This window comes from Helobdella robusta (genome assembly GCF_000326865.2).
Source record: "Helobdella robusta unplaced genomic scaffold HELROscaffold_60, whole genome shotgun sequence".
Lineage (NCBI taxonomy): Eukaryota > Metazoa > Annelida > Clitellata > Rhynchobdellida > Glossiphoniidae > Helobdella > Helobdella robusta.
The window spans coordinates 243,847-271,346 of record NW_008705331.1 but is presented as its reverse complement, the minus strand read 5'-3'; the positions used below and the strand labels follow the sequence as shown (position 1 = coordinate 271,346).

Below are 27,500 nucleotides of genomic sequence, written 5' to 3'. Positions count from 1 at the left end.
TAATTAAAATTTATTTTCAACCATTTTTTTAAATTTTTTACTTCTTAGCATCAGTTAACCACTTGACAAAAGCTTTCCTTCAAAAGAAACTGACTACAACGGCAAGCATGAAAAACACAAACACGCAAAGAGCAAACTGCTTTCAAAAACAACCCTAAATTTTAACTTTTAATTATTAATTCATGCACGCACACACAACACACACACACACACACATAAACACACATAAACACACACACACGCTCACACACACACACACACACACACACAGAGTTCAGCCACGTACAGACAGAAACAGCATTCGAATGAATTATGTGGTGGTAGATGCGAAAACGCATTCATTTGCATATTTCATGTGGAGGTTTTTGTAGAGTCGTCAGTAGGGAAGAAATAAATTTATAAAGATGATGTTTGTATACTAAAAGAAATAAATTTACAGAGATGATGCTTCGTTTCATTTGTATATAAATACACATTATTGTACATAAGAAGGTATAAAAGGTACACACATATTGTATATGAGTTTGTATGAAAAACATATACACTACACACGTACGCACATTTTGTACACGCATACACGTACACACATTGGGAGGTATAAATGGTATCAATGCGTACATAATGTATGTAAATGTACACTCAAACATGCTTTACACGGAGGCAGAATCCTCTTGGCTTGTTGTGCGCCAGATGAGTAGCGAATACATACATTGTGTGTTTGTTTGTATCTACCTGTATGTTTGTACGTACATCTGTATGTTTGTATGTATCTACTGTACACGCTTATATGTTTGTATGTACATCTTTATGTTTGTATGTACACTTGTATGTTTGTATGTACATTTGTATGTTTGTATATACACATTTTTATGTTTGTATGTACATTTGTATGTTTGTATATACACATTTTTATGTTTGTATGTTTGTATTTTTTGATTGTCAAGAACGAATATTTTTATTTGTTATGTCTGCGTGTGTATGTTGGTTGCATGTTTCTTGTCAGCTTATGTTTGTAGTCTACTTTACTTGATGATGTTTATGCGCGGCTGTGTCGCATCTGGGATGGTTTGTATTTCTCTGTATTTCTGTGTATGTGTGTGTTTGTATATGTGTGTGTGTGTTTGTGTATGCGCGTGTGTGTGTCTCACCGCGTTTTTGTTTGTTGTCCAAATCGTTTTTTGTCTGTTTATTATCTGTATTTTTAACGTACATGAATGTATGTGGTTATATTTGTTTGCATGGATGGTTTGTCTCTATGTATGTTTTTGTATTTTTTGTTTAAGTAGATGGCTGTATTTTGTTTATGTATACGGCTGTATTTTCAAGTTTGTGTAAGGTTGAAGTTACTTACAAGCCTTCCATTCTGTCAACTTGTTCCTACTTGTTCCTAGAGATAGCCGGCCATTCATCGAGGACTTTCTCTAAAAAAATCGATAAGTAATAAAATGCTGTCGCTTATTTCACTGCGTGTGTATGTGGCATGGCATGGTATGGCATGGTATGGTATGGCATGGCATGGCATGGTATGGTATTTATGTACCGTGTTTGTACGTGGATATGGTTTGGTTTGGTATCTCTATACCTTATACTCCATTGTGTAGCATTTTTTATGTGTATCTGTACATAGAGTACATTGTGTGGCAGCTGTACATACAGCTGTATATACTGTACACTTATGTACAATTACAAATAAACACACATTCGCAAACAAACGTATATATATACACACACACAAACCCAGACACACACACGCAAACACACATACACAGACAGTGCACACACACATGCACGCAATGTTTTATTTGTTATACGTAAATGAAATGACAAACTATAAGGTACATAGATAGAATCGCTCTGATTGTTTACAATAATTTTTATTTATTTAACCACATGAATTTGCCAGAGCAATATGTGTTTTCGGCTTTGCTTTGTAATGTAATTGTTTATTAAATTTTCAGCTATAAAAAATGCGTATGCACATTGGAAGCAATCAACAACATATTGACATGTGTCTGTGATAATAGAGAAGTAGGAAAAACAAGAAAAAAAAACACATATATATGTTTACTCGTGTGTGTGTGTGTGTGAGTGTGTGTGTGAGTGTGTGTGTGTATGTGTGAGTTTACATTATGTATGTGTGTGTATACATAATATGCATACAAGTTCGATCGGTTTTTTTACTGTTCACGTTTTCCTATTAAATAATGATTCATTTAAATTACAACAAACTTTCGAAATAATGATGATGTCCAATAACATCACATGTGCGAATACTAATGTTGCATACTAATGTTATATGTGGTGTTCACAAATATGTATTCGTTAAATTTGTTTTTATGTTATTATTATTAGTAGTTGTTGTATTAGCAGCAGCAGCAGTAGTAGTAGTAGCAGCAGCAGCAGTAGTAGTAGTAGTATTAGTAACATTTCCAGAAAAAGTTTTGAAGGTGTTAGAACGAGGCATACTTTTAACAAGTTGAGACCTTCCACAACGGGTAATCAAAAGTATTATTAATAGCATCAAAGAAAAATCTGCTTATTTGAAACAATTAACTTAAATTTCATACTTTAACGAGATTAAAACCTCTATAGAAAGTGCCGAATAGAAATTATCAATGGACAAAACACACAAATTATCAAAGAAATATACAACAAACAACACTTCAAAAATACCCAATACACAGGAGAACACCGACGAAATACATAAAAAACAGCAAAATATGCTACACTAAACATTCGACTAACTCTTGCCGCCAATGATGTTTGTGGTTTTTCTAGAAGATCCCAAACTTTCCGCTGGGTTTCGTAGTAGCAGCCAGTCCGTGTAACTTCCTCCTCGTTCGAATCTGCGAAGCTCTCTGTCTCTTTTCTCAACTCGTCTGAAATCATTTCCTTGCGTTGCAGATAGGAATGTTGGCAACATGACTCCAGGTGTAGCTCATCGATGCCTGTGTTGAGGAATGTTCCAATTATGTTTGTAAGGTGAGCATTTTGTTGATTTTGTATGAATTTATTTTTTTCTTAAAATGTTAATAAAAGTTTCTGCTAATTTTAAAATTTTTGTTTTTTTTCATCGAGTTTATTTTCAAACAGTTATTTTTTTTAATTTTGTTTGTTTTCAAAAATAAAATTGTGGGATCAGCCAACCGTCACCTTGCTGATCATTAAAAGTAAAACAGGTCAAACTGTAATGTGTACCGATGCAAATTATATAAAATCGAACCACTTCAGAGTAATAGGCATCAAAGTGTTGTTTTTAAGAATGTTTTAGAAAGCTTCAGTGACATAATTTCAATTGTAACATTTGAACAACAACACAGCAGCAGTAGTAGCTAACCCCAATATTCTAAGTCTTCACTGAATGATAAAATGCAGGCGTCTTCTTGTAGATGCAACTTGCCGGTGCGATAATAATTGAGAATGGATGAAAATGTTTTTGGCTGTCGATCAAAATAAAACTCCATGGTGTTGAGGTCGTAGTCGTCGCAAACGGTCATCACCTCTTCGTGGTTGCTACATTTTAAAATTTTTCCTAACCTCGTGTTCGGCAGCCGAGCCAATGTTTTCCAGAGTATCTCGTGTTTTTCGCCCCCGACATTCACGATCAAGCGCTTCGATTCAACTGTTGATTGATCGAGAGATGTGATTAAGCCGAGCATCGATGTGGCGTTTGTTGGTAGATGTATCTGGAGTAAACGGATGTGGTTTGTTATGGCCTTCCGAGCGAGTTCCAGAAATTCCGTCAAAGCCGGTGTGTTGTTTGATTGCCAATCCAGCATCCAGTTAGATCGCGGTCTTGTGAAAAATTCGTCATCAGAATTAAGATCAGAATTTACTCGAGACCTGACGTGTTGCTGTTGTTCTTGATGTAATCTTTTGTGCCGTTCGTAATCAGCAAGTGGTAGTTGAAGCGACGATGAAGATGAAAGACGTTGGCATTGTGTAGCTGTTGGTGTCTGGCATGATGCCTCACCCTGGTCCGCGTTTGAAAATTTCGACTGTTCATTTTTCTGATCGGTCGATTGTATTGCTTGATTTTTATTTTCCAATTGATCGAAAATTTTTTCCGGATCATACTCGTTGCTTACGCTGGGAAAATTTGTTACGTCGGTGGTTTCGTAAGGTGTTTGGCGCGAATGAGGTAACGGTGTGTACTCGATCTTTTGGTAGCGTTGCTGTTCTTGGAGGGACGGTTGCGGCTGGAGGAATCTGCTCTCGTGCGTGCTGTCCAGGTTGACAGAGCACAGCCTGTGCAGCGGTGTGACGTAAGTGTTGAAGAGAGACAGTAGAGGATAGTTAATAGTTGTACTTGGCGAAGGAACGTTGTGAGATGTGAAGGAAGACTGCTTGCGACCAGCGGCAGAAGGTAACAAAGAAGCCAACCCGCCTGAAGTCGCCGCGTTGACGTTATGATGGAGCTCATTGCTGCTTTTCCTCTTCACGTTCCCAGTTGTATTTTTTAAAATTGATTCCTTCCTGGCTGCTGGTCCACTAGATTTCGAAACTGATCTCTTCCGATTTGTGTCACTGCGCTTCTTGTAGTCGCTACTCTTGCCGGTTTTCGGATATCGGTTGGAGCTGTTGCCTGTGCTGTAGAACATTTTCCGTTTGTCCGTGTAGGGAGCGCAACGAGTTAACAAGTTCACCACTACTCATTTATCGCTCACTCGAAGTTTTTCAATGAAGTGGAAAAAGTTTTAGGGATCAAATTCATTTTATTTAAAAGAATTGCCGTTACTTATTTTATACAATAAATTATTTTTTTATTTAATTCAATTTTATTTACAATAATCAAAAAAAAATTATATATATATATAAGTTATTTATTTAAATTTCAAAATCATCAAATTTTAGTTTAATTTTTTCATATTATGCTATAAAAAGAAACCCTAGAAACAATTGATTCTCAGCAAGATGGCTAAACTATACCAACAGCAGACTATTTAAATTAACTAATTTCATCATCCTATAAATCCTTCAATCAAATGAAAAACATTTTTAACAACAATTCTTCATTCAAAGCTGAAATAACCATTTAATCGTGTTTTAAATTCAATTTAATAATTATTCTATTAAAACTCGTTATTATAATAAAGCAAATTTATTTCCATAAATATAAGAACATTATATTTTAAAAAATGATTTGTATCCATCCATCTAAAATCAAAGACCGTCACAGCCAAACAAATCAATGAATGAATTAGGAGTGTATAGGGCGGACAGAATATGCAAGAATCAAGTGGCGCGGATGCACAGACCACACACACACACACACACACACACACACACACACACACACACACACACACACACATACATACACACACACATTTACTGTAATTTCTTTATAACCACGTATTTCTGTATGTAGTTTGGTATTTTTTTTTGGTATTTTGGTATCTTCACTAAACAACAATTTTTGAATTATTTGTTGAATGTAAGACAGTCCGTAGAGTTGTTTTTTCATTGTGTCTAGGTTCTTTTGAGGCTGATAAAAATTTAACATTCAATTAAACAGTCAGATAGTTTAAAATGTTGAAAAAAGTATTACAAAGTAAATTTTGAAACCTAAGTTTACAATTTCAAAGTCTCAAACAAAAAAAAAACAATTTCATGAAAGATTCGATTAACGCTCAAAAGCGTTATGCTAGAATATCTGGAGGTTTTCAGATCTCTGACATATCCATTTCGGCTAAAATTTCAACTTATTAATTATCGAAAAACGAAAATGAAGATAGATACCATATAAAAATAAAATTTTTGACTACAAACGAAAAACGATTCTACGTTGGGTAAGAGGATCATTTGGAGTTGACATGCGGAGGCACGATTGTGAAAAGGACAAGAAACATTTATCAGATCACTTGTGATAAGAAGTTCAGCAGGCCCTAAGAAAACAAATTTTTAAAAAATGGAAGAACGCCAAAAAATAATGCAAGACGAAATAATAACAAAACCACAGCTAAAAAATATTAACAATAACAAAATCAATCTCTTTGAAATGCACGGTGGCAAGGCGCAAACAACAAATATTTATTTAAACTCATAATGGCCGTAATTTAAATAGAGCAGCAAAAACCTCAAAACATTTTCTATCAGCAAAAACAACAACTAAAACATGGAAAAATAACATCAACAATATCCCAAAATATTAGGCTACTAGCAACGTAAGATTAATACCATTTAACGCAGAATGAAAAAAAAACAACAACATTGATTCCAATTTGGGCGACAACAACATTATTGATGTGCACATAACAACAACAAAATCGCCAACAACAACAACAACAACCACAGCAGCAAACAACAAAACGATGAAGAACAAGAATAAGCCATATCGACCGGTTGTGTGTTGGTCGGTTCTTAAATGATACGCCTGCTTCAAGAGCGCGTTGGCTTTCCATACTGGTGTTCACAAACATATAAATCTTCCTCTTTTATGCTGTTTTTTCTAACTCTTCTTTATTTAATTTTTTCTTTGTTTTTCTTCATTTTGTTTTTTATTTTCTATTCGTTTTGAGGCGGAATAATGTATAGGCGAGAAACATCCATGTCTTGTCGTGTCTGGTGGAGTGCTTTCTGGCGTGTAATCGGTTGTGTGGAGTGGGAATGAGTTAGAAAAAAATTCTACGTTTAAAAATGTATTTTTTTAAGTTATAAAATTGAAATTATTTTAAATTTTCGACGAATTAACTCAGAATGTTATAACATCAAAAATTATATTTATACTTAGTACATGTATGTTGTGGGTTAATTTGTTTGTTTGTCTGTCTGTCTGTCTGTCTGTCTGTCTGTTTGTCTGTCTATCTGTCTGTCTGTTTGTCTGTCTGTTTGTTTGTTTGTTTTTTCGTTCGTTCGTTCGTTCGTTCGTTCGTTCGTTTGTTTGTTTGTTTGTTTGTTTGTTTGTTTGTTTGTTTGTTTGTTTGTTTGTTTATGAAATATAAAGTTGCTAACCAAATTAAAAACATCACGGCAAGCTGTCGACGGTAGCGAGTTTTATTATGAATCATGTTATCATCAACATCACCATTCCTCATCACATCATTATCTTTATTATCATCATTGTCAATTTCATTGTCATCATCATCAACTTCACCATCATCATCGTCATCACAATTATCTACATAATATTGTCATCACCATCATCACATTGTCATCGTTATCAAATTGTCATCATCATCCCCATCATTGTCATCATCATCCCCATCATTGTCATCATCATCCCCATCATTGTCATCATCATCCCCATCATTGTCATCATCATCATCCTTATTGTCATCATCATCGTCGTCGTCATCATCGTCATCAATAGAAATTATTGATCTGACAGATCTGGTGTTCGGTTTAATATTAAGAATATGTTGTTAGTAATGAATGATATTTTTGAAGTTTTATAAAGCAGATACATTGGGAGAATTATTATTATATTAAAAGTATGTCTTCAGAAGGTATATGTTTATTTGTTTGTTTGTTTGTTTGTTTGTCTGTTTGTCTGTTTGTCTGTTTGTCTGTTTGTCTGTTTGTCTGTTTGTCTGTTTGTCTGTTTGTCTGTTTGTCTGTTTGTCTGTTTGTCTGTTTGTCTGTTTGTCTGTTTGTCTGTTTGTCTGTTTGTCTGTTTGTCTGTTTGTCTGTTTGTCTGTTTGTCTGTTTGTCTGTTTGTCTGTTTGTCTGTTTGTCTGTTTGTCTGTTTGTCTGTTTGTCTGTTTGTCTGTTTGTCTGTTTGTCTGTTTGTCTGTTTGTCTGTTTGTCTGTTTGTCTGTTTGTCTGTTTGTTTGTTTGTTTGTTTGTTTGTTTGTTTGTTTGTTTGTTTGTTTGTTTGTTTGTTTGTTTGTTTGTTTGTTTGTTTGTTTGTTTGTTTGTTTGTTTGTTTGTTTGTTTTATTATCATTTTATACAAATTTACTTTGAGTAATTTTGAAAATTTTTAGGTGAGGGTATAATTGACAAAAGAAGTGAATTGGAAAAAATCATATCTCTAACAGGTAACAACAAATAATTAATTTGAAAATTTGAAAATTTCTTTATGATTTTTAATATTTAAAAGTAATTTATCTATAATATTTATTAATTTAAAAAAATTATTATGAATTTTAATAATTTTAACCGCATCAGGCTATGGGCTGTTTAGCTACAAGTTAATTCTTGTCTCTGGTTTGGTGGCAAGCAGCGACGCTATTGAAATTTTTGGCGTCTCCAACGTTGTTCCTGCTGCCACTTGCGACCTGGACCTGAATGACAGCATGAAGGGCTGGATAAACGCCTCCATCTTTATAGGTAGTCAAGTTAATAGATTAAGAATATCATTTGAAAGTAAAATTGTTAAATTTTCAATTGGAACATTTTCAATTTGTAATTAAGAATTAAAAAAATATAAATCATAGACATTAAATTACTTTTTACAAAATCTGACATAACGCAGGCATGTCCTTGGGTTCTTTGGTCTTTAGTAACTTGGCTGACGTTTATGGCAGAAAATATATGCTCATCACATCACTTATTTGTAACGTTTTGTTCAACTTGGCCGCAGCTTTGAGTACTAATTTTTACCCATTCTGTGCTTTCAGAATTCTGAGTGGCTTTGGGTATAATTTTCACATAAATTAAATTATCATTAACTAATTATTTATAATTATAATGTAATAATTATTTATAAAGTTATTTTGAATAAATATTTATGCATAATTATGAATAAACCTGAAAGAGTTGGAGGAAATATTCCAGTTATCGGTGCCTACCTTACTGAATTTCAACCACTCGAGAACAGAGGGAAGGTCTACACTGCCGTATCAGCATTTTGGTCTGTTGGCAGTTCGATTAGTGGCGGTTTGTTGAGTTTTTATTGCCTGGGAAACTTAATTTGAATTTGTAAAACTGGATTGGTGATGTTAGTTTCGAAATATTTTAATAATTAGCTCTAGCCTGGATTATCTTGCCTATAAATTTTGAATGGAGTTTTGGCGCGAATTACGTGTTAAAAACATGGAATCTCTATCTTTCTCTATGTTCTATTCCATCGTTAATAGCTGTCTGCACGATTTTTCATATGCCTGAAAGTCCGAAATATTTACTCGAAGTAGGGAAAAAATATTTTCTTTCACAAAAAACTGACACAATTAATGAATTGAAGTATTCCAAACTAGATGAATTGAAAGTGGTTATGAAGGACATATACAAAGAAAATAATCCATCAGCTAACTATGAAGATTTTGAAGTAAAGTGAAAATTAGCTAATTTTTTTGTAGTGAGGTTTACATTGTTTGAATAATAATTCACAACATAGAAAGAACTGTCCAAAATTGACAGCCTACATAAAACAACTGAGATCTCAACAGTTTCGGCTACATGCAGCTTGTTTAAAAGCATTTCAATTGTAAGCGACAGCCATGTTTGAAGACAATCATAAAATATTCTTTAAACTAATCTGTTTAAAATTATAGATACTAACCTTCTGGAAAGAACTATTCTCTAAAAATTTAATTGTATCAACTTTGATGGCGATAGCTGTCACTAATATTCAATCATATGGGTAATCGTAGTTTCTTTTTGATATATAACGCCTTTTTGTAATGAATACCTAAATAACTTTATAATGTTTTTATTGCCAGTGCTTACGGAATGATAATGTGGTTTCCAGAGCTTTTCAAACGCTTCGAGATGAACAATGACAGTATATGTAGGGATCAAATGTCAGCGGACCAAGATAATTCATGTTATGTTGCATCTTCTGTCTATAGACAAGCATTTCTCATCAATTTTGCAACGTTTTTTGGCTATATAATCATTTTTTGCATCGATGTGGTAGGAAGGAAACCGATTTTAAGTTTGGTTTTTCGTTTATATTATTTAAATCTAAGCAACTGTCTTCAAACTTGTTTAAAAATTTTTCACATTTTCTAGGTATAAATTTTCTACTCTCATCAATTTGCGTATTTCTATTTTGGTATTCAACAAGTTCTCTACAAATGTACATAATGTCTTACCTTTTTGGAGCACTATCGGCGGCCCAGTGGAGTGTCATCAATGTGGTCATCGCTGAATCTTTTCCAACAAAACTAAGGTTTAGATGACGACGTGATTGTGTAATGGTTAAGGTGCCTGGCACTGAAGTTGCAGTGACCAGATTCGAATGCAGAAAGATCCCCGCTTGCCACATGCAGTCTGTGTGTATGTGGTGCAATGATTCACGTGTGTTTACATGCCCTTGAAAAATATTGACGAAAGAATTGTTATGAAAAAGTTCATTCGACTCAATACGTTACTAGTTACATTGCATGATTTTTTTAAATTAAATAAGTTTTTAAAAAATATTTTCTAAACAAATTATTTTTAAAGATCATCCGCTTTTGGGTTGTGTTTAGGCATAAGTCGACTGGTCGCGGTGCTTTCAAACTTAGTGTTTGGGTACTTATTGAACGTCTACTGCATCCTTCCGTTCGCACTCATCAGCTTCTTCTACTTTGTAGGCTTCATCCTGGCTTTCTTTTTCAAGGAGACCAACAAAGTTGAGATTAACTGAAGTCGTGTCAAATAAAATTAAGTACGGAGTTTCATGTCTTGAATCGGTCATAATTTATTTTTAATTATTTAAAATATTATTTAAATAGATAACTAATGCTTTCTTGATAGACATTAACTTAGTTTTTAATAATTATCGCGTTAAATCTAAAGTGAACATGCTTGCAAAGTCTAAAATATTTTACATATGCAATTTTTTTATTTTCTATTGATTTTAACTTTTTTTTTTCTAAAAATTATATCATTTATATCAGGTGTAATTTTCTGTGCTGTATTTTTAACATGGTTAATTAACCGGTTGTTTGAAAAACATCTTAATGTTCAATATCTAGTCATCTTTTTATTTCACGAATCCAAAAACGTAAACAAAGTATTCAAAATCAGAAAAGATGAAATAAAATTAAAGACCCTATGATAGAAAATGTACAAACATAAGTGAATAGATATAAAAATAAATATGTATATAGATTTAAACATAAATGTTCAAATGGTCGAGAATTTTAAAATTATAATATTTCGGCAATATAAGCTTAGCAGGCCGACCTTATATAGTTTAAGGGAAAAGTTAAACAAATTAACCTTAAAAAAAATAAAAATATGAAAACTCTCGATAAAAAAAATTGTGATCTTTTGTTTCTATGTTTATTAAATTTATATTTTTCACAAACCCTTCTTTTATAAACATCAACAAACAAATTTATTCAAAGTTTTTTAGTACTTCGACAAAACATCAACTTATCAACGGTATATTTTCATTTGTAGAAAACTGCATCGAGGACAAACATGATATGATATATGATATAACAAGATATTTGATATGATAGGGTATATGATTTGATAGATAGGATAAGATATAATTATAATATAACATCAAACGAACTCCTTGAATAAATTACTATTCGTTTAAATAATGAAACGTAGTTTTTAAATGGGAAATATTTAAAATAATTCAGAATCAGGATTGATCAAATTATGCAACAACAGGGTACATTACAAATTTATATCAAAAGATTATATAGGTTGTTTTATATGCCAGCGAGCAGTACCTAGGTATCGATTCATTTCACTAGTTATGTGTCTACCTACCAGATGTTTCATCAAACAATACACCATCAACCATCTGTAGACGTTTTAACAATCAAAACAACACAGATTAAAATTGTGTATCTTAAATTTTTTTCAACTGATGTATCAGTTTCAACTTAATAAATGTAGACAAATTTGAAATAACTAAAATTGAAGTAACTGAACAAGTCTGCCATGTCAAATGAATGTTAGTTTTTGATATGGTATATTAAATTTTAGAATTTAAGCTTCAAATTTACTATTTTCAGACGAAAGTATTCCTGATAACAAGACCAACCTGGAAAGACTTGTTTCTTTAGCCGGCAAGTAAACCAAAAATTTTAAACCCTAATTTATCAACCACCAAATAATAATAAAATAAAATATTCCTTAAAATTTGTAAACAAGTTTACATAATTTACCCAGCGACGTAAAAACTCTTAACCAAACTTAAAGGCAATGCCATAATTACTAAATAAGTCGTCAATGAATTCAGTTGTAGCGAAACGATAAAATAAAACACACAAAACAAAGGTTACGGATGGTTCAGTTACAAATTGATATTCCTGTGTGGCGTGGTGGTAGCAAGCGACGCCATCGAGATCCTGAGCGTGTCCTACATTATTCCACCGGCCACTTGTGATATGGACCTCGATGACCAGAAAAAAGGATGGATAAATGCTTCCATCTTCATTGGTTATTTTATTTGAAATTTGTATGGATATATTTCTAGTATCTACTTTAAATATAAAAAAGAGCATAACTTAAGTTTATATGCATTTGAAATTTTTATAACTGAAAATTCTCTGGACAAGGGTTAGAAAATTCTCTAAAAATTTTTGCACACAGGTATGACTGTTGGCGCAATTTTCTGGGGTTGTCTAGCAGACGTTACTGGTAGAAAAACAATTTTAATTTTCTCATTAGCGTTCAACGGGTTTTTCAACTTAGCCTCGGGTCTATCCAATAATTTCTATTCGTTCGTTATATTCCGACTTTTGAGCGGCTTCGGGTAAGAAATTTAATTCCCACTTCAAAAATGTGATTCCAAATAAGAAACAAAAACGAATAAACAATTTTCAGAGTTGGAGGCAACGTGCCAGTCATTTACACATACAACAGCGAGTTTCAGACGAACGAGCACCGCGGTAAGTTGTTAACATTCATGGTATCCTTCTGGGCATACGGTGGAATGATTGCAGCCGGTTTGAAAATTTTTATAATTTAAAATTCAATAGCTATAAGATTAACAAAATCGATTTAATGTCATTTAAATAGGCGTTGCCTGGGCCCTCCTACCAGTGAATTTGAGTATACAGATTCATATTAATTATGTTCTAAAAAGCTGGAACGTTTACCTTTCTTTATGCTCCCTACCAACATTAGTTTCCATGTGTTTCATGATGTTTATGCCAGAAAGTCCCAAATTTCTTCTGGAAGTTAGTTGGTCACAGTAATTTTTTTGAATTATTCAAACTAAAATCTGCAACCATCTTAAGCATTCAAGAATGGAAGAAATGAAACAGACGATGTTGAGAATATTTAAACAAAACAACCCTAACAAAGACATCAGCGAGTTTGAGGTAATTTTTTAAAGAGGTTTTTAACGCCAAAAAAACAGAACATTTTTTTTCTTAAGAGAGAATTGAAAGCAATTAGCGAGGGAAACACGAGCAACAACGCCACAACTTCGAAAGTTCAGCAACTTTTAACAACAGTCACCAAAGTAAATTTATCCAATTTTTAAAACTCGATTAATGAAGATTAATATTGCTATAAATTTGTACACATCAGTTCGTAGAAGTTTGGAAAAGATTATTTTCGAAAGAAATTGTTAAAACGTCCATAGTGGCTACAATCCTCTTCAATGTTGGATCGTTTGGGTTTGTTCTTTCACTTGGTCAAAATAGATACTAATCAAACTATTTACAAAAAATTAGTCTGACAACAATAAATCAGCGTAATGCGCCGTGTTATTTATTGAATGATTGATAAATGAAACTGTAAAATTTTTAAATAAATTTACAGGTATTATGTATTATTATTATTATGGATTGATAAATGAAACTGTAAAATTTTTAAATAAATTTACAGGTATTATGGAATGTTCATGTGGTTTCCTGAACTGTTCAAAAGATCTGCCGCCAATAATGGATCCATTTGTCAAAGTCATGATCAAATGCAAGAATGGAAACATTTAACGAACCAAACAAACCCTGTCAAAATATGCGAAGTGCCAACTCTAATTTATTACGAAGGATTTTTTGTGGTCTTCTCAAAACTGTTTGGCTACTCTATAATATTACTCTTCATAGACTACATCAACAGAAAACCTTTGCTCTGTAAGTTTTCATTACACCGTTTTTGTAATTGAAATCTCAACTGATGATACGTACGATACACATACGATACACACGACAGGCATCTCCATGATAATAAGTGGCCTGTGCGCTTTCTTAATATGGTTCACGAGCAGTAGCACTCAGATCTTCATTGCTTCCTGCTTCTATGCCGCAGTCACATCGGCCATGTGGAGCGTCGTCGACGTCACAGTCGCCGAAAGTTTCCCGACAAATTTGAGGTGGGCAATATTTATCAACTGTTTCATTTTTTTTTAAATTCGCACTAATAAAAATACGGTATAGGAAATAAATAAATTAAATCGATGCAATCACTATTTGAAGGTTTTGAAACGTTTATTGGACATTACAATTGAATCAAATCGCACACCAGATCAACAGCGTTCGGATTTTGTGGTGGAACAGGTCGAATATCATCAGCAATATCCAACATAGTCTTCGGGTACATGCTGGGAGTCTACTGCTTCTTGCCGTTCCTCGTCATATCTGCAGTTTTCTGGCTGGGAGCTGGTCTCTCCTGCTTACTGAAAGAAACGAAACATTCGAAATCTTAATGGATGCACTTGTAAAAATAACTTTTGTTTGCACTCACGACCTCAAAATAGCCTATCTACATCTGTAAATGTAATTTTATTTGATAATTTATCAGCTGCCATTGTTTAAATTATATGGTTTAACATCAAGAGTTTTGAAAAAATTTTTTAACCTTTAACAGCTGTGCATAGATTTGATTTGGCAAAACCTGTACCTGAGAAATATTTAAACATCTTATAAATAAATAAATCGTCATCATTTTTAATTTTTTAGAATTGTGAATTTCTAGAACATTATGAATAATTGCACCATCTTGACAGAATAAATGAATGTAATTATTTGTTTAATATCAGATATAATGGTTCTTAATTGAATAATGTTACATGTGAAAGATCAGTTGAAAACCTATTTGAAATGAATAAAAATTGATTTAACCCTTAATAACTTATACAACTTTTAACAAAAACTATCAAAATTCCGGTTAGATATATCCAGTAACCACCAAAAACGTGAAATACTTTTGTAAGAAATCCTTCTCAAACGCAATCAGCTTCAAGTTATTCTTATCAGTAGTGTAATCATTTATGATGTCAAAATGACTTTCATCAACTTCCAGCCAAACTGAACTACAATAATGAAAAATAAAATACTACAGAGATTCTCAAAATTAAAAAAATTATTTTCTACTTAATTTTAGAAGTAGTAGAAGTAGCTGTAGCATCAGTAGTTGTGGAAGTAGTAGTAGTGGCAGTAGTAGTATAAATATATTAACATTATTATTTACGGTGCCAAACAAAACAGACCTATCATTTTTAATAATATTGGGAGCCAATGATAGAATCTGTTCAATCACATCGAACCCTTTTTCGCCCCCATCCAATGCCCTTACATCTTCATAACTTTTTAAAAATAATTTATATGAAAGTTCATTTTTAAGGATTAAAAATTAAAATGAAATGAATTTTTAAAATAATGTACTACTTTTTGATTTCATCTTGAAGGTTGGATAACTGGCTGGTAGGGATGTAAGGAGGATTGCTTACCAGAAAATCAAATTTTTCATTTGCAGATGGGTTTCTAATGTAATCTAGAAACATTTCAATGCATGAATTATATTTTCAAATTGAGTGTTTCATTGAATTGTTATGAAATCTAACCAGAAAATGATCTATTTATTACATTTATTCGACTTTCAAGACCTAATTTAAGTGAATTTAATCTGGTCAGTGAGCAGGCCTCGTGACTGATATCAACAGCTGTACAAGTAAGCTGTCATTAGAAAAATTATTCTGTTATTCAAGGTTAAACTTGCAAAAGAAATAAAACAACGATAATGACAAAACAAGAGACTAACATTTTTAAATTTTTTGAGCAAAGCTAACGATATTGCTCCACTACCGCATCCAACTTCAAAGAACTTTTTTGAATTTTCAGTGATTCCTCTATTAGAAATTAACTCGATAAGCATCTGTCAAAAAAAATTTAGAAAAAACTATATATATTTTTTGGTAAGAAATTAAAAGCACACTATAGATTACATAAAATGTCATTAACAAGTACTTCAGTTTCTGGTCTAGGAATAAAGACAGGTGGTTTCAAATCCAGTTCAACGCCTAAAAAATCCCATCCCCCAACAATATACTGTATGGGCATTTGCTTCAATCTGAGATCAACCATCTTTGATACATGTTCCAACTGTGGCCTGGATAATTTCTCAGTCGATGGACAGCTGTTAATCTGCTGAGGAGATGTTAAAACTTTTTTGTTTTTAAATATTAAACATTAAAAATCCAAATTTGTAGCTTAGTACTACAAAAACAAAACATTTAGTATAAGCTAGTAAAAAAAACTAGTCTAGCTTTTTCTTATCCTATCATGATCATGATTAGATGCTATTCAGTTTAGTTAGTTTCACATGTCATAACTCTTCCAGCCCCTCTTTTTTATCTCTGTCTTTCCAGTTGGTAAATTAATTACTAATTGCAAATTAATATTAATAACATTTTAACATCAACTTTTAACTTTAATTAACAGATTGCAATGTTAATAAGTTATTTTTATCTAAATTTTTATTTAAATGACATCAAGAATACAACCAATGTAGTATTAAAGGCCAAACGTGTGTAGATGCAGATAATGAAAAACACATTAAAAACATCAGATCTTACAGTTTTCTTATTGAGAGCATGGGCCACAATGTATCTAGCAGACTCCAGGGGCTCTCCTATGTTGGAATTTTTAAAGAACTCGCACAGCACACTGACGCAGTTTAATACACTTGTGTTGTTAATTTTAATAGCAATGGATCGCCATGATTTCATGTTTTTAAATTTAAATTGTTGAAATATTTTATTAAAAATTTTGAAAATAATTTTTTATTATATTAGTTAATGAATCGTTTTAATATTAGACGATGAGGAAAAAACTGCAGCGGTTGAAGAGCGATAAGTATAAAACTCATTGGAAACAAGCAATGCAAATAAAATTAAACTTTGTTTCAAAATGTTATAACTACGGTCTCTATGGTAAAGTATTGTTTTGGAAAAAATGAATTAAATATGATTCAATCAATCGACCAAAACATGTATTCTACAGTGAATAACATTGTTAAATGCACATATAAATTATATGCTAAAATTGTTACACGCTTTTGAAGATTATATAAAACTAAAAATGCAAAGACAATGAAGTATCAGTAGACAAAAAAAAACCAATTAATTGCCACTTCCTTATTGACGTGTTTAATTGAAAAGTTAACTTCCATAACAAAATATTAAATTTTTTATTTTGCCTCTCCTAACTTCTGACTAAAATAAAGTTGTTTACATACTCACATGACATACGAATAGTAAACTTTTTTAAAATGGCTCAACGGAAAACGGAATTTGGTCCATCTGCTCAACCGTCTGCTTTGTTGATGGTGTCTCCAGAAGAAATGAATTTTAGCTTGCTGTCCAACATGAACACAAACCTGGGGAACAACAACATTCCGACATTGATCCCCGTTCGGTCGCCTCCGTCTCCAACTAATTCTGACTTGCTGTTGGCAGACGAAGGGGATGTTGATAGTTTTGTGGGACAGATATCAGTTAGTTCATCACAGCTACCATTGCAAAATTCCCAGCAACAGGGCCCCACTTCATTTACTAGTCAGGTAACTAACTATATCACTCGTTCCATCGGTGCAGTCAACCAGATCAACAACAAATTTGATGTCGGGTTCAACAATCAGCAAACTGAATTCATATCATCTACTTCATTGGGGTATAATTCAAATTTTTCATCAGCACCACCTACAAATTACAATGCTCAATTTGGTTGGTAGTGCCATTTTGTTTTTTAGTAAAATAATTTTTACTTTTATAACAAATTTTTAATAAATAATTAATTTTTAAATCAATTATTAATTATGAACAGAGCAATTTATAATATGGTTATAAATATGCATTTTATAAGTTTGTTAGTTAAATATATTTTATTTTCTAATGATCATAAGCAGTTATTTTAATTGTACACTACTACTGTACTGCAGGCAATGCCCACCTACCCCTTCCACCATCATCCTCATCATCTTCATCATCCTCATCTTCTCAGTATCGGCACACAGGAAAATTTCAATACGTTGTTCCGCCAGAGTGTTTACCGTCAACTGCTCAACAACAGCCACCACCATCAATTTATAATAATCTTCCTCAAAACCGACCTACCCCAACCAACCAAACATTTTATGCACCTCCACAACAACAATTACCATCTGCATATCCAGCTCCTAATCAAGTTGCACTAGGTGGATTCAACCAAATTGATCAGGGAGTAAGTATTAACCCAGGAGTAAGTTATGTTCCTCCTGAATACCACTGGTTCTTCAGTAAAAAGATTGAAGATAAAATTATTTGGATGCCATTTTCTTTTGCTGATTCCAAAAGACTTGAAGAAGCTTTTGAAAGTGGTTTGTGGGATTTTCCATTTTTTTACAGTTTTAATCATTGTAGTTATCATCTGTTTATTATATATATATAGCCTTTTTAATTAAGTTTTCAATTTTGTGATTAGGATACTTAGAATTAATTAACCTTCAAGTTGTTGGTAGAAAAAAAATATTAATTCTCTTTTTTCAGCCTAATTAATGTAATCTATTAAAGGCTTGTCAGACAACCAGATGGTGCCAGTAAAGGGCGGCCGATATGATGTTGACATGTCAATGAAAATGATGCTACCTGTGTTCTGGACGGAAGAAGAAATGGGCAAAGTTATGAGGTGTTTGTGGTTTTATAGGTCGGCCAGCGAAAATGAGTTTGTTCCTTATGATGAAATGTTCTCAGCTGGCATTGAGGTTGTTATAGCTGTTTGTTGTGTTATTGATTTCCTTAAATTTAACAATTTTTTATGATGCCAAAATTTTGGTTACTTTTCTTAATATAATTTCCATTTGTCAGCTGCAGTGAAATATATATGAATTCATTATGACCTTTTTTTCAAAAGTGAGTTTTAAGATCTTTTTAAAAACTCTAAACCAGGAGAGCTACAGACAAACAATTCTAACGTGTGACTTCCACAAAAGACTTGCATACCCTAACGGCGAAACGATCATCATCCACACGCCAACCACCATTGTCCACTATCCATCGTCATCACAGCCTGATGCCTGGGGGAACGTGGTTGTTAGTCGTTTTGTTGGGGTTTTTTGTCTTTTTTTGAGGAATCAGTTCATTTAGTTGTGATTAGTAAAATTAATTAATTTCAGTTTTTATGGTTGTTTTTTTTTTAGTTTTTTGAAAGGTTTCAATTTTTAAGTTCTAGTTTTGATTTTAATCTTGATTATTCTAATTTTTAAATAAATTCATAGAAAAATATTTCAAAACAGAATGATGTTAGACCTAGAGTAGTAAGAAGGGGTATCTCAGAGTTTGATAATATACCTAAAGGTACTTTAAAAATTCAAATTATTTATTATATATACATATACAGTGCTTTCATCATGTGATTTGAAATTAGCTCAATGTTTTATATTTCCTCATTGAAGATGAAAGAGCAAATGTTGATCATTTAGTATTCATTGTCCAAGGTTTCAAACCTATGTTTGGTGTCAATAACAGGAAGGTTACTGAATATGGTAAGCTTAAAGTTTTTCAATTTAAATTTTTCAACTTTTTCATTCAATCATTCGTTAATTCAATCACTCATTTAGCCATAATTCGTTCATTTCATCATTCATTCATTCATTTGTTTACTCGTTCTTTCCATCATTTATTTATCCCCTTTACAGCTGATGATTTTCGACAAATTGCTGACCAGATGCTTACTGGCCACTTTGAAAAGCCTATAAATGAAGGAGTCGTCGGTCGAGTAGAATTCATCCCTATCACCTGGTCACATGATCAGTATCGTAATGACGTCACTAACGTCGACAAGTTGGATAATTTTGTTTTTTTGAAACACTTATAGAGCAAAATTTATTTTTATTTTTCCACATTAACAACAGCAAATTAAGAAGCATAACACTGCCGAGAATCAATAAGCTGAGAACATTCACAAATGAAACGCTACTCGACATCCTCTTCTTTACTAGTCCATCACATGCTCAAGTACTACTTCTCTTCATTCATAAACTTTTTATTATTTTACTGTTTACACTTTCAACCTTCCAACAGAAAACTGCCACCGAGTTGACTGACAAATTGAACTTGACCTTCGACCTCTTTAAATCACGTCACCCTCAGTTCAAGGGTGGTGTGTCTATAATTGGGCATGGAATCGGTTAGTTTAGTTGTCTTAAATTTCGAATTCATGATGCTTATTTGTTTTTATCTATTCATTTGTTTATGGGATTGTTTAGAATTCTGTCCATTTTTAACACTTTTTCCATGTTTAGGTGTTAAGTTTGAAACCTTTTAGTTTTCCATTTTACTTCTTATTTCAAATATTAGACAAAAATAACTTTTATATTATCTCTCAGGCAGTCTTATTGTGTATGATCTGTTGTCCAATCAGGGTGAAGGAAACATTGATAGTGCTGTAAATAACCAGCCAATAGTTTCTCACCTAGTTTCAACCAATCAGCATAATGCAAATCCTGTTGTCAATAATATAGATGGAAAGGTTAGGGCTCTATGAGTAAATTATTATTTATAATTATTTTTATTTTGGTTTTATTTTTATCTTAAAAATCGTTATCTTAATTTATTAATTTATTCATCAAGGTTAAACCACCAAGTTTTATGACCTTGGAAGAAGTGATGGGCAAATTAAATTTGAAGGATTATGAAGATGTTTTCATGAGAGAAAAGATTGATGTCTCATCTCTCGTTTGTATTCGTTTGTATAAATTTTTGTATACAATTTTGTATATTGTTTTGTATACTCTCTCTAATCTGTGTTTGTATGATTTGTTTGTATACATGTATGTATCCAGATTATTTACATTTCTATGTTCATTTTATTTGTAATAAGCGCATTTTTTTCTGGTTTGGCATCATGTTCAACCCTATGTATTTGTATAAGTATATGAATTTGTATATGTACATACATGTTTATGTGAATTTGTATTATATTTTTAAAAGATATTTAGTTGTTGTATTTGCTTCATTTTGTTTCATTTCATTCATACTCTGTGACATTTTTTGTTCATTTTGTTCAAACATCAGAATTACATCAAATTTTAATTTGATTTATTTGAAGTTAATTTAATTCAATTCAATCCAACAGCTCCTTCTTACTGATTCAGATATTAAGGAGATTGGTCTTCCCCTAGGTCCCAGGAAGAAAATTCAGGAATTCATAAAGGAGCAGAAGGATAAAGAGGTGGGAATATTTTTCATTTGTTGACTACGGTGAACGTAGGTTTATCTGGCAATTGTTTTTATTTTCTTTGTTTATTTACCAATGTTTAAGCGTTTATAACTTGTGAGGTAAATTAAACCTTTTGGTAATTATTTTTTTTTAGGGGATCTTAAACAAAGTTTGAATGATTTGTAGTCACATGTTGTGACGTTCAGTTGTTAGGTTTATATAACGTCTGGTAATGCATTCATTTGCTAACAAAGCTCTTATCATTTTTTATTTTCAATTTTTTTTTTGTTAGTTTCTGGAAAAATCTGAAGTAAAAGAAAATCGACGACAACAACAACAAATGCAACAACTAGATCTATTCACACAATCAACAACAACAACAACTGCGACATCAACGCAATTTCAATTTACAACTGACAAACTAAACGACCAAAACTACAAAGGAATAGACATCCAGCAACTCAACTACCCACTATTAAATTTCAAACTTTCAAATTTCTTTGCCTTTGGCTCTCCTGTGGCCCTCTTGCTGGCCCTGAGGGGAGTGCACAGTCTGGGTGATGAATACAAACTGCCCACATGTCCAGGGTACTACAACATCTTCCATCCGGTCAGATTTTTATTATGTTGTCAAAATATTCATTACTAGAATCATAACCATTTTCCGGTATCATCATACTTTATTTCAAATTTTTATGGTAACTTTTCTGATGCTGACTGAATCCGCAGTACGACCCGCTTGCCTACCGCATGGAGCCATTGGTTCTACCGCAGGTACCCAGCAAGGCCGTCCTTATCCCCCACCACAAGGGCAGGAAGAGGCTACACCTAGGTTGGGACATTGAATTGTAGCAATATTGTTACTTAGTGTATAATATTTGATTTTGAATTCAAATGAAATGAGTTTCTAGAAAATGATGTCAAATAATTGAAATATAAAATAAATTTTTTATGGTAACTTGTTAAGTTGTAAATTATTATTTAGTTCTTTTTTTCCATCAGAATTGAAAGAGAGTCTAGCCCGCATTGGTTTTGACATAAAGCAAAGAATCGTAGAATCATTTCGATCGACCTGGCGAACGATCAACAACTTGGCAGCCACGTACAGAGGTGGCGCTGGTGTTTCGACGCCGGCCATCTCATCGCCAGCAGAATTAAAAATCAATGATGAGGACGTCGACAGTGAAGTTAGAAATGTTCTGACTGAGATTCAGCAACAGGCCGATGATGCTGGCTCAGGTTAGTGTTGCGTGAGACTCATAGTATATTTAATAATTATAATTAAATGTAAAGGTTTTAGATATATTTTCAATTTGATATGACACAGTTGTAACGTCCAGTGTAGCAGATGAAATGGACTTGCCCATAGGAGCATTGAACCAGGGTCGTCGAATTGATTTTGTACTTCAGGAGAAGCCCATCGAGATATTTAATGATTACCTCTTTGCTCTCGCTAGTTCGTCATGCTATTGGTCAGTTCTTGTCAATCACTTATTTTCTGTTTTTATCTCTAAAGCACTACATCGTTAAAATTTTTTTTTAAATATGGAAATTGTGTAATATCGCAGGCAATCTGAGGACACAGCTCTGCTGATGTTGAAGGAGATCTACCTGGAAATGGGACTGGTGCCGCACAAACCTGGAATGCCCATCCTTCCATCACAGCCCGGATTCGCTGTGGTTCCTCCTCCGAAAACTGGTTTTGTTCAACCGGCATTTATTCCTCGTTATCCGGCTCCTCCCACTAACGCTCCGTTGGCTCCTTCAACTATCATTCAACCGTACAACATGCCTTCTTCTTATGCTTCTCCTACTGGTCAGATGCCGCCATCCAATCATGAACAAGATAGTTATTTTAATCAACAAGCCAATTATGCACTCACTAATCCTATTGGCGAACCATTGAGACCGCCTGCCTATCCATCTGCTCTTATTGGTGGTTTTGGTTTGCAGGGATCGCCCATGCCCGTCAGACCGGCCAATCAAATCACGGGACCGCCTCCTCGAAGTGGATTTGTTAAATTGTAAATATGCGTCGTCGTTAACTTTTAATATTGTAATTAAATATCATTTTGGTCATTAATTCTTAATTACATCAACATATATCAGATGTCGGTGTTGTCTCATTTATATTTCAAGCGTTGAGATCGCTGATTGGTTTAACGTTTTATCTTAATCATTTCGTATAATTTTCTTTGCGGTAGGTACCATGAATGATTATCGTGCTTTTCATTCATTTCAACTTACTTTTGCTTAGCTAAGCAGCAACTTCTACATATTATTCGATTTTCCAAATGCATTCATTTTTGTTATCATTATTAATGTCATTGTTGCTATTTGTTATACTTAGGTCGTTATTGATGTCATTAATGTCTCTCAGTTATTTGTAGCAATAACAACTGCCAATGCAAACATTTGAAAGTTGATTTTTCGGCAATCTTTGAGAGGCTTAAGGGTTAAATTGGTGATCTGTCCAGGAAGAAAGATTCCCATTGGTTTTTACCAACAACTACCAAATTTTTCTTCAACCGTATCATTACAAGACAACTCTTAATAAACTGGTGGAAAAAAGTTGGACTCGGATTAAGGAAATAAGCATCTAATACCCTCTGCTTGTATTCAGTTTCTCCATGTTTAGATAGATGATTTTTCGGTTTTTTTTGTTTTGCTTAATTATTTATTAGTTTGTTTTTCGTTAAATATATGTTTATTAGTACATATGTATGTATGTATTTATTTGTTTGTTTGCTCTTTTATTTATTTAATCATTCAATTATTAAGTTTGGTCTATTTATTTGAGTTCACTGAAAGGATCTTATATTATAATTATTAAACTACTTCGAATCACTATAAATGTTTTTTTTATCTTCGATTTCATCCATATAGTTCAATAAATGTAAGAAGCTGATAGGCCAAATCCTCTTTTAAATTTGTATTGACAGGTCGTACGTGACTTGCGTTTCTCGTTAACTCAACTTCACTGAAGATTATCAATTAATTCTATTGTGTCATTATTTATTGTTGATGGTGGTTATTATTCTTAGTTGTTATTATTATCGTTATAATTGTTATTTAGTTATAATAAAAAACTAGATTCGGTAAATGTCTGTACTGATATTATGTCGTAAGTAAAATTTATTATTACGGTTAATGGACCTAGTAACAAATTTTAGCTAAATCGTTGTGTTTACGGTGGAAATAGTCTTGTGACAAAATCGAATAAAGAAGACTATTAAAATAAATTTATTCACATGAGTCACACACACACACGTGTAGTATATTTCTGTATATATATAATTACAAAGTTAATTTTAGGAATTGTGTTGAATCGTATCGTTTTAAATCAATAATAAAACGCTGATGCATATTAGCAACAGAATTGGCTGTTGGTGGCGTAGTAGTTGGAGTAGTTCCTTGGTCTCAGGGCCGCCGCGGGACATAGGCCTGATGTCATCAACAACTTTTTTCTGCGGTCGTTATCGTCGTTTTTTATTCATTGTGTTTCTCGTTGTCGGTTAGTTAGTTGGATTTGTGTTTGTGGTGTTGATACGTTGTCTCGTTGTTGTGATGTACCGTTTTGTTAGTTGTAGATAGTCAATCAAAAAGTGTAAATTGTTAACAATTTATGTTGTGGTAGTTTGAAAAGGGATGTTTGTATGAAGCGCGATGTACAAAACTACGCTGATGCACATTTAACCCACGATACACACATGGCAATTAATCATGCACACATCAATAAATATAAATTAAATGTACACATAATTTTGTGCACATACGCATACAAACCTGTAGGCCTCGCTGAGTACATCCTTAGCTTCCTGGTTGCAAAACATCCAATCCTGGCTCTCCACCTCATCATTCAGTTCCTCCACTGACATCAACTCCAACCTAACTGGACCGTTCAACAGATCTGCTACATGCTCTACACGGCATTCCTTTTTGTGCTCTACCCATCTAAGATGAAGGGATTTTATTTATTCTTCTTTTTTTTTTTTCTTTCTTTCTTTCTTTCTTTGAGGACATCAACAAAACAGCAACAATAACAACATCAACATCTAGCTAGACCAACCCACCTAACGACAGCATAGAAGACTTCCAGCTCATTGCAGACCTGCAGATCATCATCCATCAGGACGCATCTCAAAAGAGGAAACGGAAGGTACACAAAGTCAGGAGTCTGACTGACCTGATTGAACGACTGAACGATGAAGCACATGATGTTCTGTTGCATCGTCTCCAATCCCATCGAGTTCGTCAGCGAAAGTAGAAAGATGGCATTCTCCGGGGTCACGTCTCTGATTGGCCAGTTATTGGGTCGGGTTAGTTTAATTAGTTCAGATTTTATTAACTTATGTTAAACAATTGTTTTGCTATTGTTTTAGTTGAATAATTCAAGCTGATTTGAACGAATTGTATTGAAATGTTCGATATAATAAAATCGTAAAAGTGGTTTAATTTTGCCGTCAAATTTATGTTGAGCTTTTTGAGCCAAAATAAGTTGGTATATTTGAAGTTTTCCATTAAGTTTTAATCCATTTTTTTTAAAATTAAAAATAATGCGCAGACTTGAAAAAGTCCAAACAGGCCTGTTGAAGGTTCGGGAAGCAATACTGCTCAGAAACGTTCAGAAGGTCCACCAAGTTGAATTTGTTCACCTAAAAGTGGAAGAGTGATTACGATGTGAAATCTTTCATTGTTCTTATCATTATCGTCGTTTTACTTGTGGCGATTTTAATAAAGATGCCAATACGTCTTTGTTATAATGGCATTGTAATTGTCATCGTTACCACCATCATCAACATCGCCATAATAACCACAATCTCCACCTTAATCTCCCCAGAATAAAAGAAGCAGAGCATCTGTCTGACAGTGTCTATAGGAATGCAATCCAATCTGATGACGACCTTCTTATCGGCTCCAAGCTGGTAGAAGACCTTGCAGAGGTACTGGCTGTGGAATGCGAGAATGCAACGATGTGCCTGTTGTCGTACGATGGTGGGTGTGGGTGTGTGTCTTTGCGTGTGTGTCTTTGCTTCTAGTTTGTATGTTTGTATGTTTTACATTTTGTATTTTTGATCGTTTATTTGTTTAGTTGAATGTCTGTTCATTTTTCTGACTTAGAGGTTCACGCATGTGGTCTACCTTGATGGTTCCCTTCTGCGTCACAATGACGACATCGCAGTGCTTCTGTTGGATGAGCATCTGATAGGAGTATTCCCACAACTTCATGGAGAGTTCATCGGCGGCGCAGGAGTCATCGTCAGCCATGGCTTCCTCAGTGACTCTGCAGCATTCTACCAGGTGGCTGTTGTTGAGGTTGGTCGTCTGCTTCATTCTGGTGGTCACTGGATGGTTTGTGTTGTTGTTGCTGCTGTTGTTTCCGCAGATGTACTGCGCTAGTGAACTGCAACGTATTATGCTGCTATTGTTGTCGACGATTAAGTCGTTGATGATGTTGTCGTTGTTGTTGATTGCTTCATCGTCGTTGATGTTAACGATCTTGTTGCCGTTGTCGCAACATTCGTTGAAGATGTCGTTGCTGCAGTTGTTGGCTGTGGTCTGGTCGCTGATCGGAAGGGGTATGAGGGGTTGAAGCATTACGATGATTTCTTGCCGAATTCAAATACCAATTCTGACAAAATATAAGTTTTTAACAAGCTTTAATTTGAAATATCAACGTCCTTCATTTAGGTACCTAGCGTTTGCCAATATTTTAAATTGATTAGATAAAAATTATTATGATTTATCCATCAAAACATTAAGGCATGAAATAAACATCTAATTCAAACGTCAAGTAAAATGATTAAATGTCAATTGATAATTGATTCAATTTATTTATATTTGTTTATTTACCGAATTGAAGTGATGTATAAATATAAGGTTTGCGTCATCAAGTTGCTTTGAAGTTCAGTTTAGTTTAGTAGGTGTGGGGGTTTTTGTGTGTTTGTATGTGTTTGTGTGTGTGTGTTTGTGTGTGTGTGTGTGTCTGTACTACTGTGTACGAGTTTGTGTTTTCCAGTTGTTACACTTTTATGATTTTATATAAAAATGATTTTAAATGGTTAGTTTAATTTTAATATATCACACGCACGCACAAATATATGTATATATTATATATATATATATATATATATATATATATATATATATACATATATGTAATATAACTATATGTTATATATATAATATAGTATAATTATATATAATTAAACGCATTCACGTCGGTTAATCAATTGAA

The 27,500-nt window shown here is 33.2% G+C and overlaps 6 protein-coding genes across 6 annotated transcripts in view; 3 read left to right on the top strand and 3 right to left on the bottom strand.

Annotated features, from left to right (window-relative positions):
- The window catches only part of HELRODRAFT_87727 (hypothetical protein), a gene marked incomplete at both ends in the record, with an annotated part of 24,294 nt that extends 20,635 nt beyond the window's left edge, over positions 1-3,659 (bottom strand). The window contains 2 exons of the mRNA XM_009029516.1: positions 2,746-2,948; positions 3,338-3,659. Coding sequence (XP_009027764.1) covers positions 2,746-2,948; positions 3,338-3,659 — 525 coding nt within the window. The remainder of the gene's footprint in view (positions 1-2,745; positions 2,949-3,337) is intronic.
- A 3,776-nt stretch (positions 3,660-7,435) lies between these two features.
- Positions 7,436-10,515, top strand: HELRODRAFT_180225 (hypothetical protein; the record flags this gene model as incomplete). Its single annotated transcript, XM_009029555.1, has 9 exons — positions 7,436-7,448; positions 7,928-7,981; positions 8,112-8,273; positions 8,419-8,581; positions 8,701-8,822; positions 8,912-9,215; positions 9,605-9,708; positions 9,897-10,056; positions 10,332-10,515. The coding sequence occupies 9 exons, from the start codon at positions 7,436-7,438 to the stop codon at positions 10,513-10,515; spliced, it is 1,266 nt and encodes a 421-aa protein (XP_009027803.1).
- Positions 10,516-11,667: 1,152 nt separating this feature from the next.
- Positions 11,668-14,880, top strand: HELRODRAFT_103014 (hypothetical protein). The gene is made up of 12 exons (XM_009029554.1): positions 11,668-11,787; positions 11,849-11,902; positions 12,114-12,275; positions 12,429-12,591; positions 12,663-12,784; positions 12,858-13,018; positions 13,079-13,162; positions 13,239-13,305; positions 13,384-13,462; positions 13,674-13,921; positions 14,001-14,160; positions 14,313-14,880. Exons 1-12 carry the CDS (start codon positions 11,775-11,777, stop codon positions 14,491-14,493), a joined length of 1,494 nt encoding a protein of 497 aa, XP_009027802.1. The 5' UTR covers positions 11,668-11,774; the 3' UTR covers positions 14,494-14,880.
- Positions 14,881-14,954: 74 nt separating this feature from the next.
- On the bottom strand, positions 14,955-16,794 carry HELRODRAFT_180223 (hypothetical protein; the record flags this gene model as incomplete). The annotated part of the gene is made up of 7 exons (XM_009029553.1): positions 14,955-15,099; positions 15,277-15,372; positions 15,455-15,560; positions 15,631-15,742; positions 15,828-15,941; positions 16,034-16,210; positions 16,642-16,794. 7 exons carry the CDS (start codon positions 16,792-16,794, stop codon positions 14,955-14,957), a joined length of 903 nt encoding a protein of 300 aa, XP_009027801.1.
- Positions 16,795-17,336: 542 nt separating this feature from the next.
- On the top strand, positions 17,337-24,365 carry HELRODRAFT_193825 (hypothetical protein; the record flags this gene model as incomplete). Its single annotated transcript, XM_009029552.1, has 18 exons — positions 17,337-17,790; positions 18,006-18,422; positions 18,616-18,806; positions 18,991-19,134; positions 19,338-19,398; positions 19,497-19,586; positions 19,740-19,884; positions 19,956-20,058; positions 20,125-20,230; positions 20,430-20,572; positions 20,674-20,778; positions 21,179-21,274; positions 21,555-21,872; positions 21,992-22,094; positions 22,265-22,501; positions 22,590-22,734; positions 22,831-23,967; positions 24,051-24,365. The coding sequence occupies 17 exons, from the start codon at positions 17,337-17,339 to the stop codon at positions 23,288-23,290; spliced, it is 3,318 nt and encodes a 1,105-aa protein (XP_009027800.1). The 3' UTR covers positions 23,291-23,967; positions 24,051-24,365.
- Positions 24,366-24,629: 264 nt separating this feature from the next.
- On the bottom strand, positions 24,630-26,860 carry HELRODRAFT_180221 (hypothetical protein; the record flags this gene model as incomplete). The annotated part of the gene is made up of 6 exons (XM_009029551.1): positions 24,630-24,729; positions 25,049-25,216; positions 25,336-25,557; positions 25,829-25,917; positions 26,089-26,241; positions 26,405-26,860. 6 exons carry the CDS (start codon positions 26,858-26,860, stop codon positions 24,630-24,632), a joined length of 1,188 nt encoding a protein of 395 aa, XP_009027799.1.
- Between the last annotated feature and the right edge of the window lie 640 nt (positions 26,861-27,500).

Bases quoted from the DNA above. Each gene is read 5' to 3' on its own strand.
- HELRODRAFT_103014 (XM_009029554.1), top strand. The intron at 13,463-13,673 runs GTTTGTTCTTTC...ATAAATTTACAG, and splicing joins TTCAATGTTGGATCGTTTGG to GTATTATGGAATGTTCATGT. The intron at 14,161-14,312 runs GTGGGCAATATT...ATCGCACACCAG, and splicing joins AGTTTCCCGACAAATTTGAG to ATCAACAGCGTTCGGATTTT.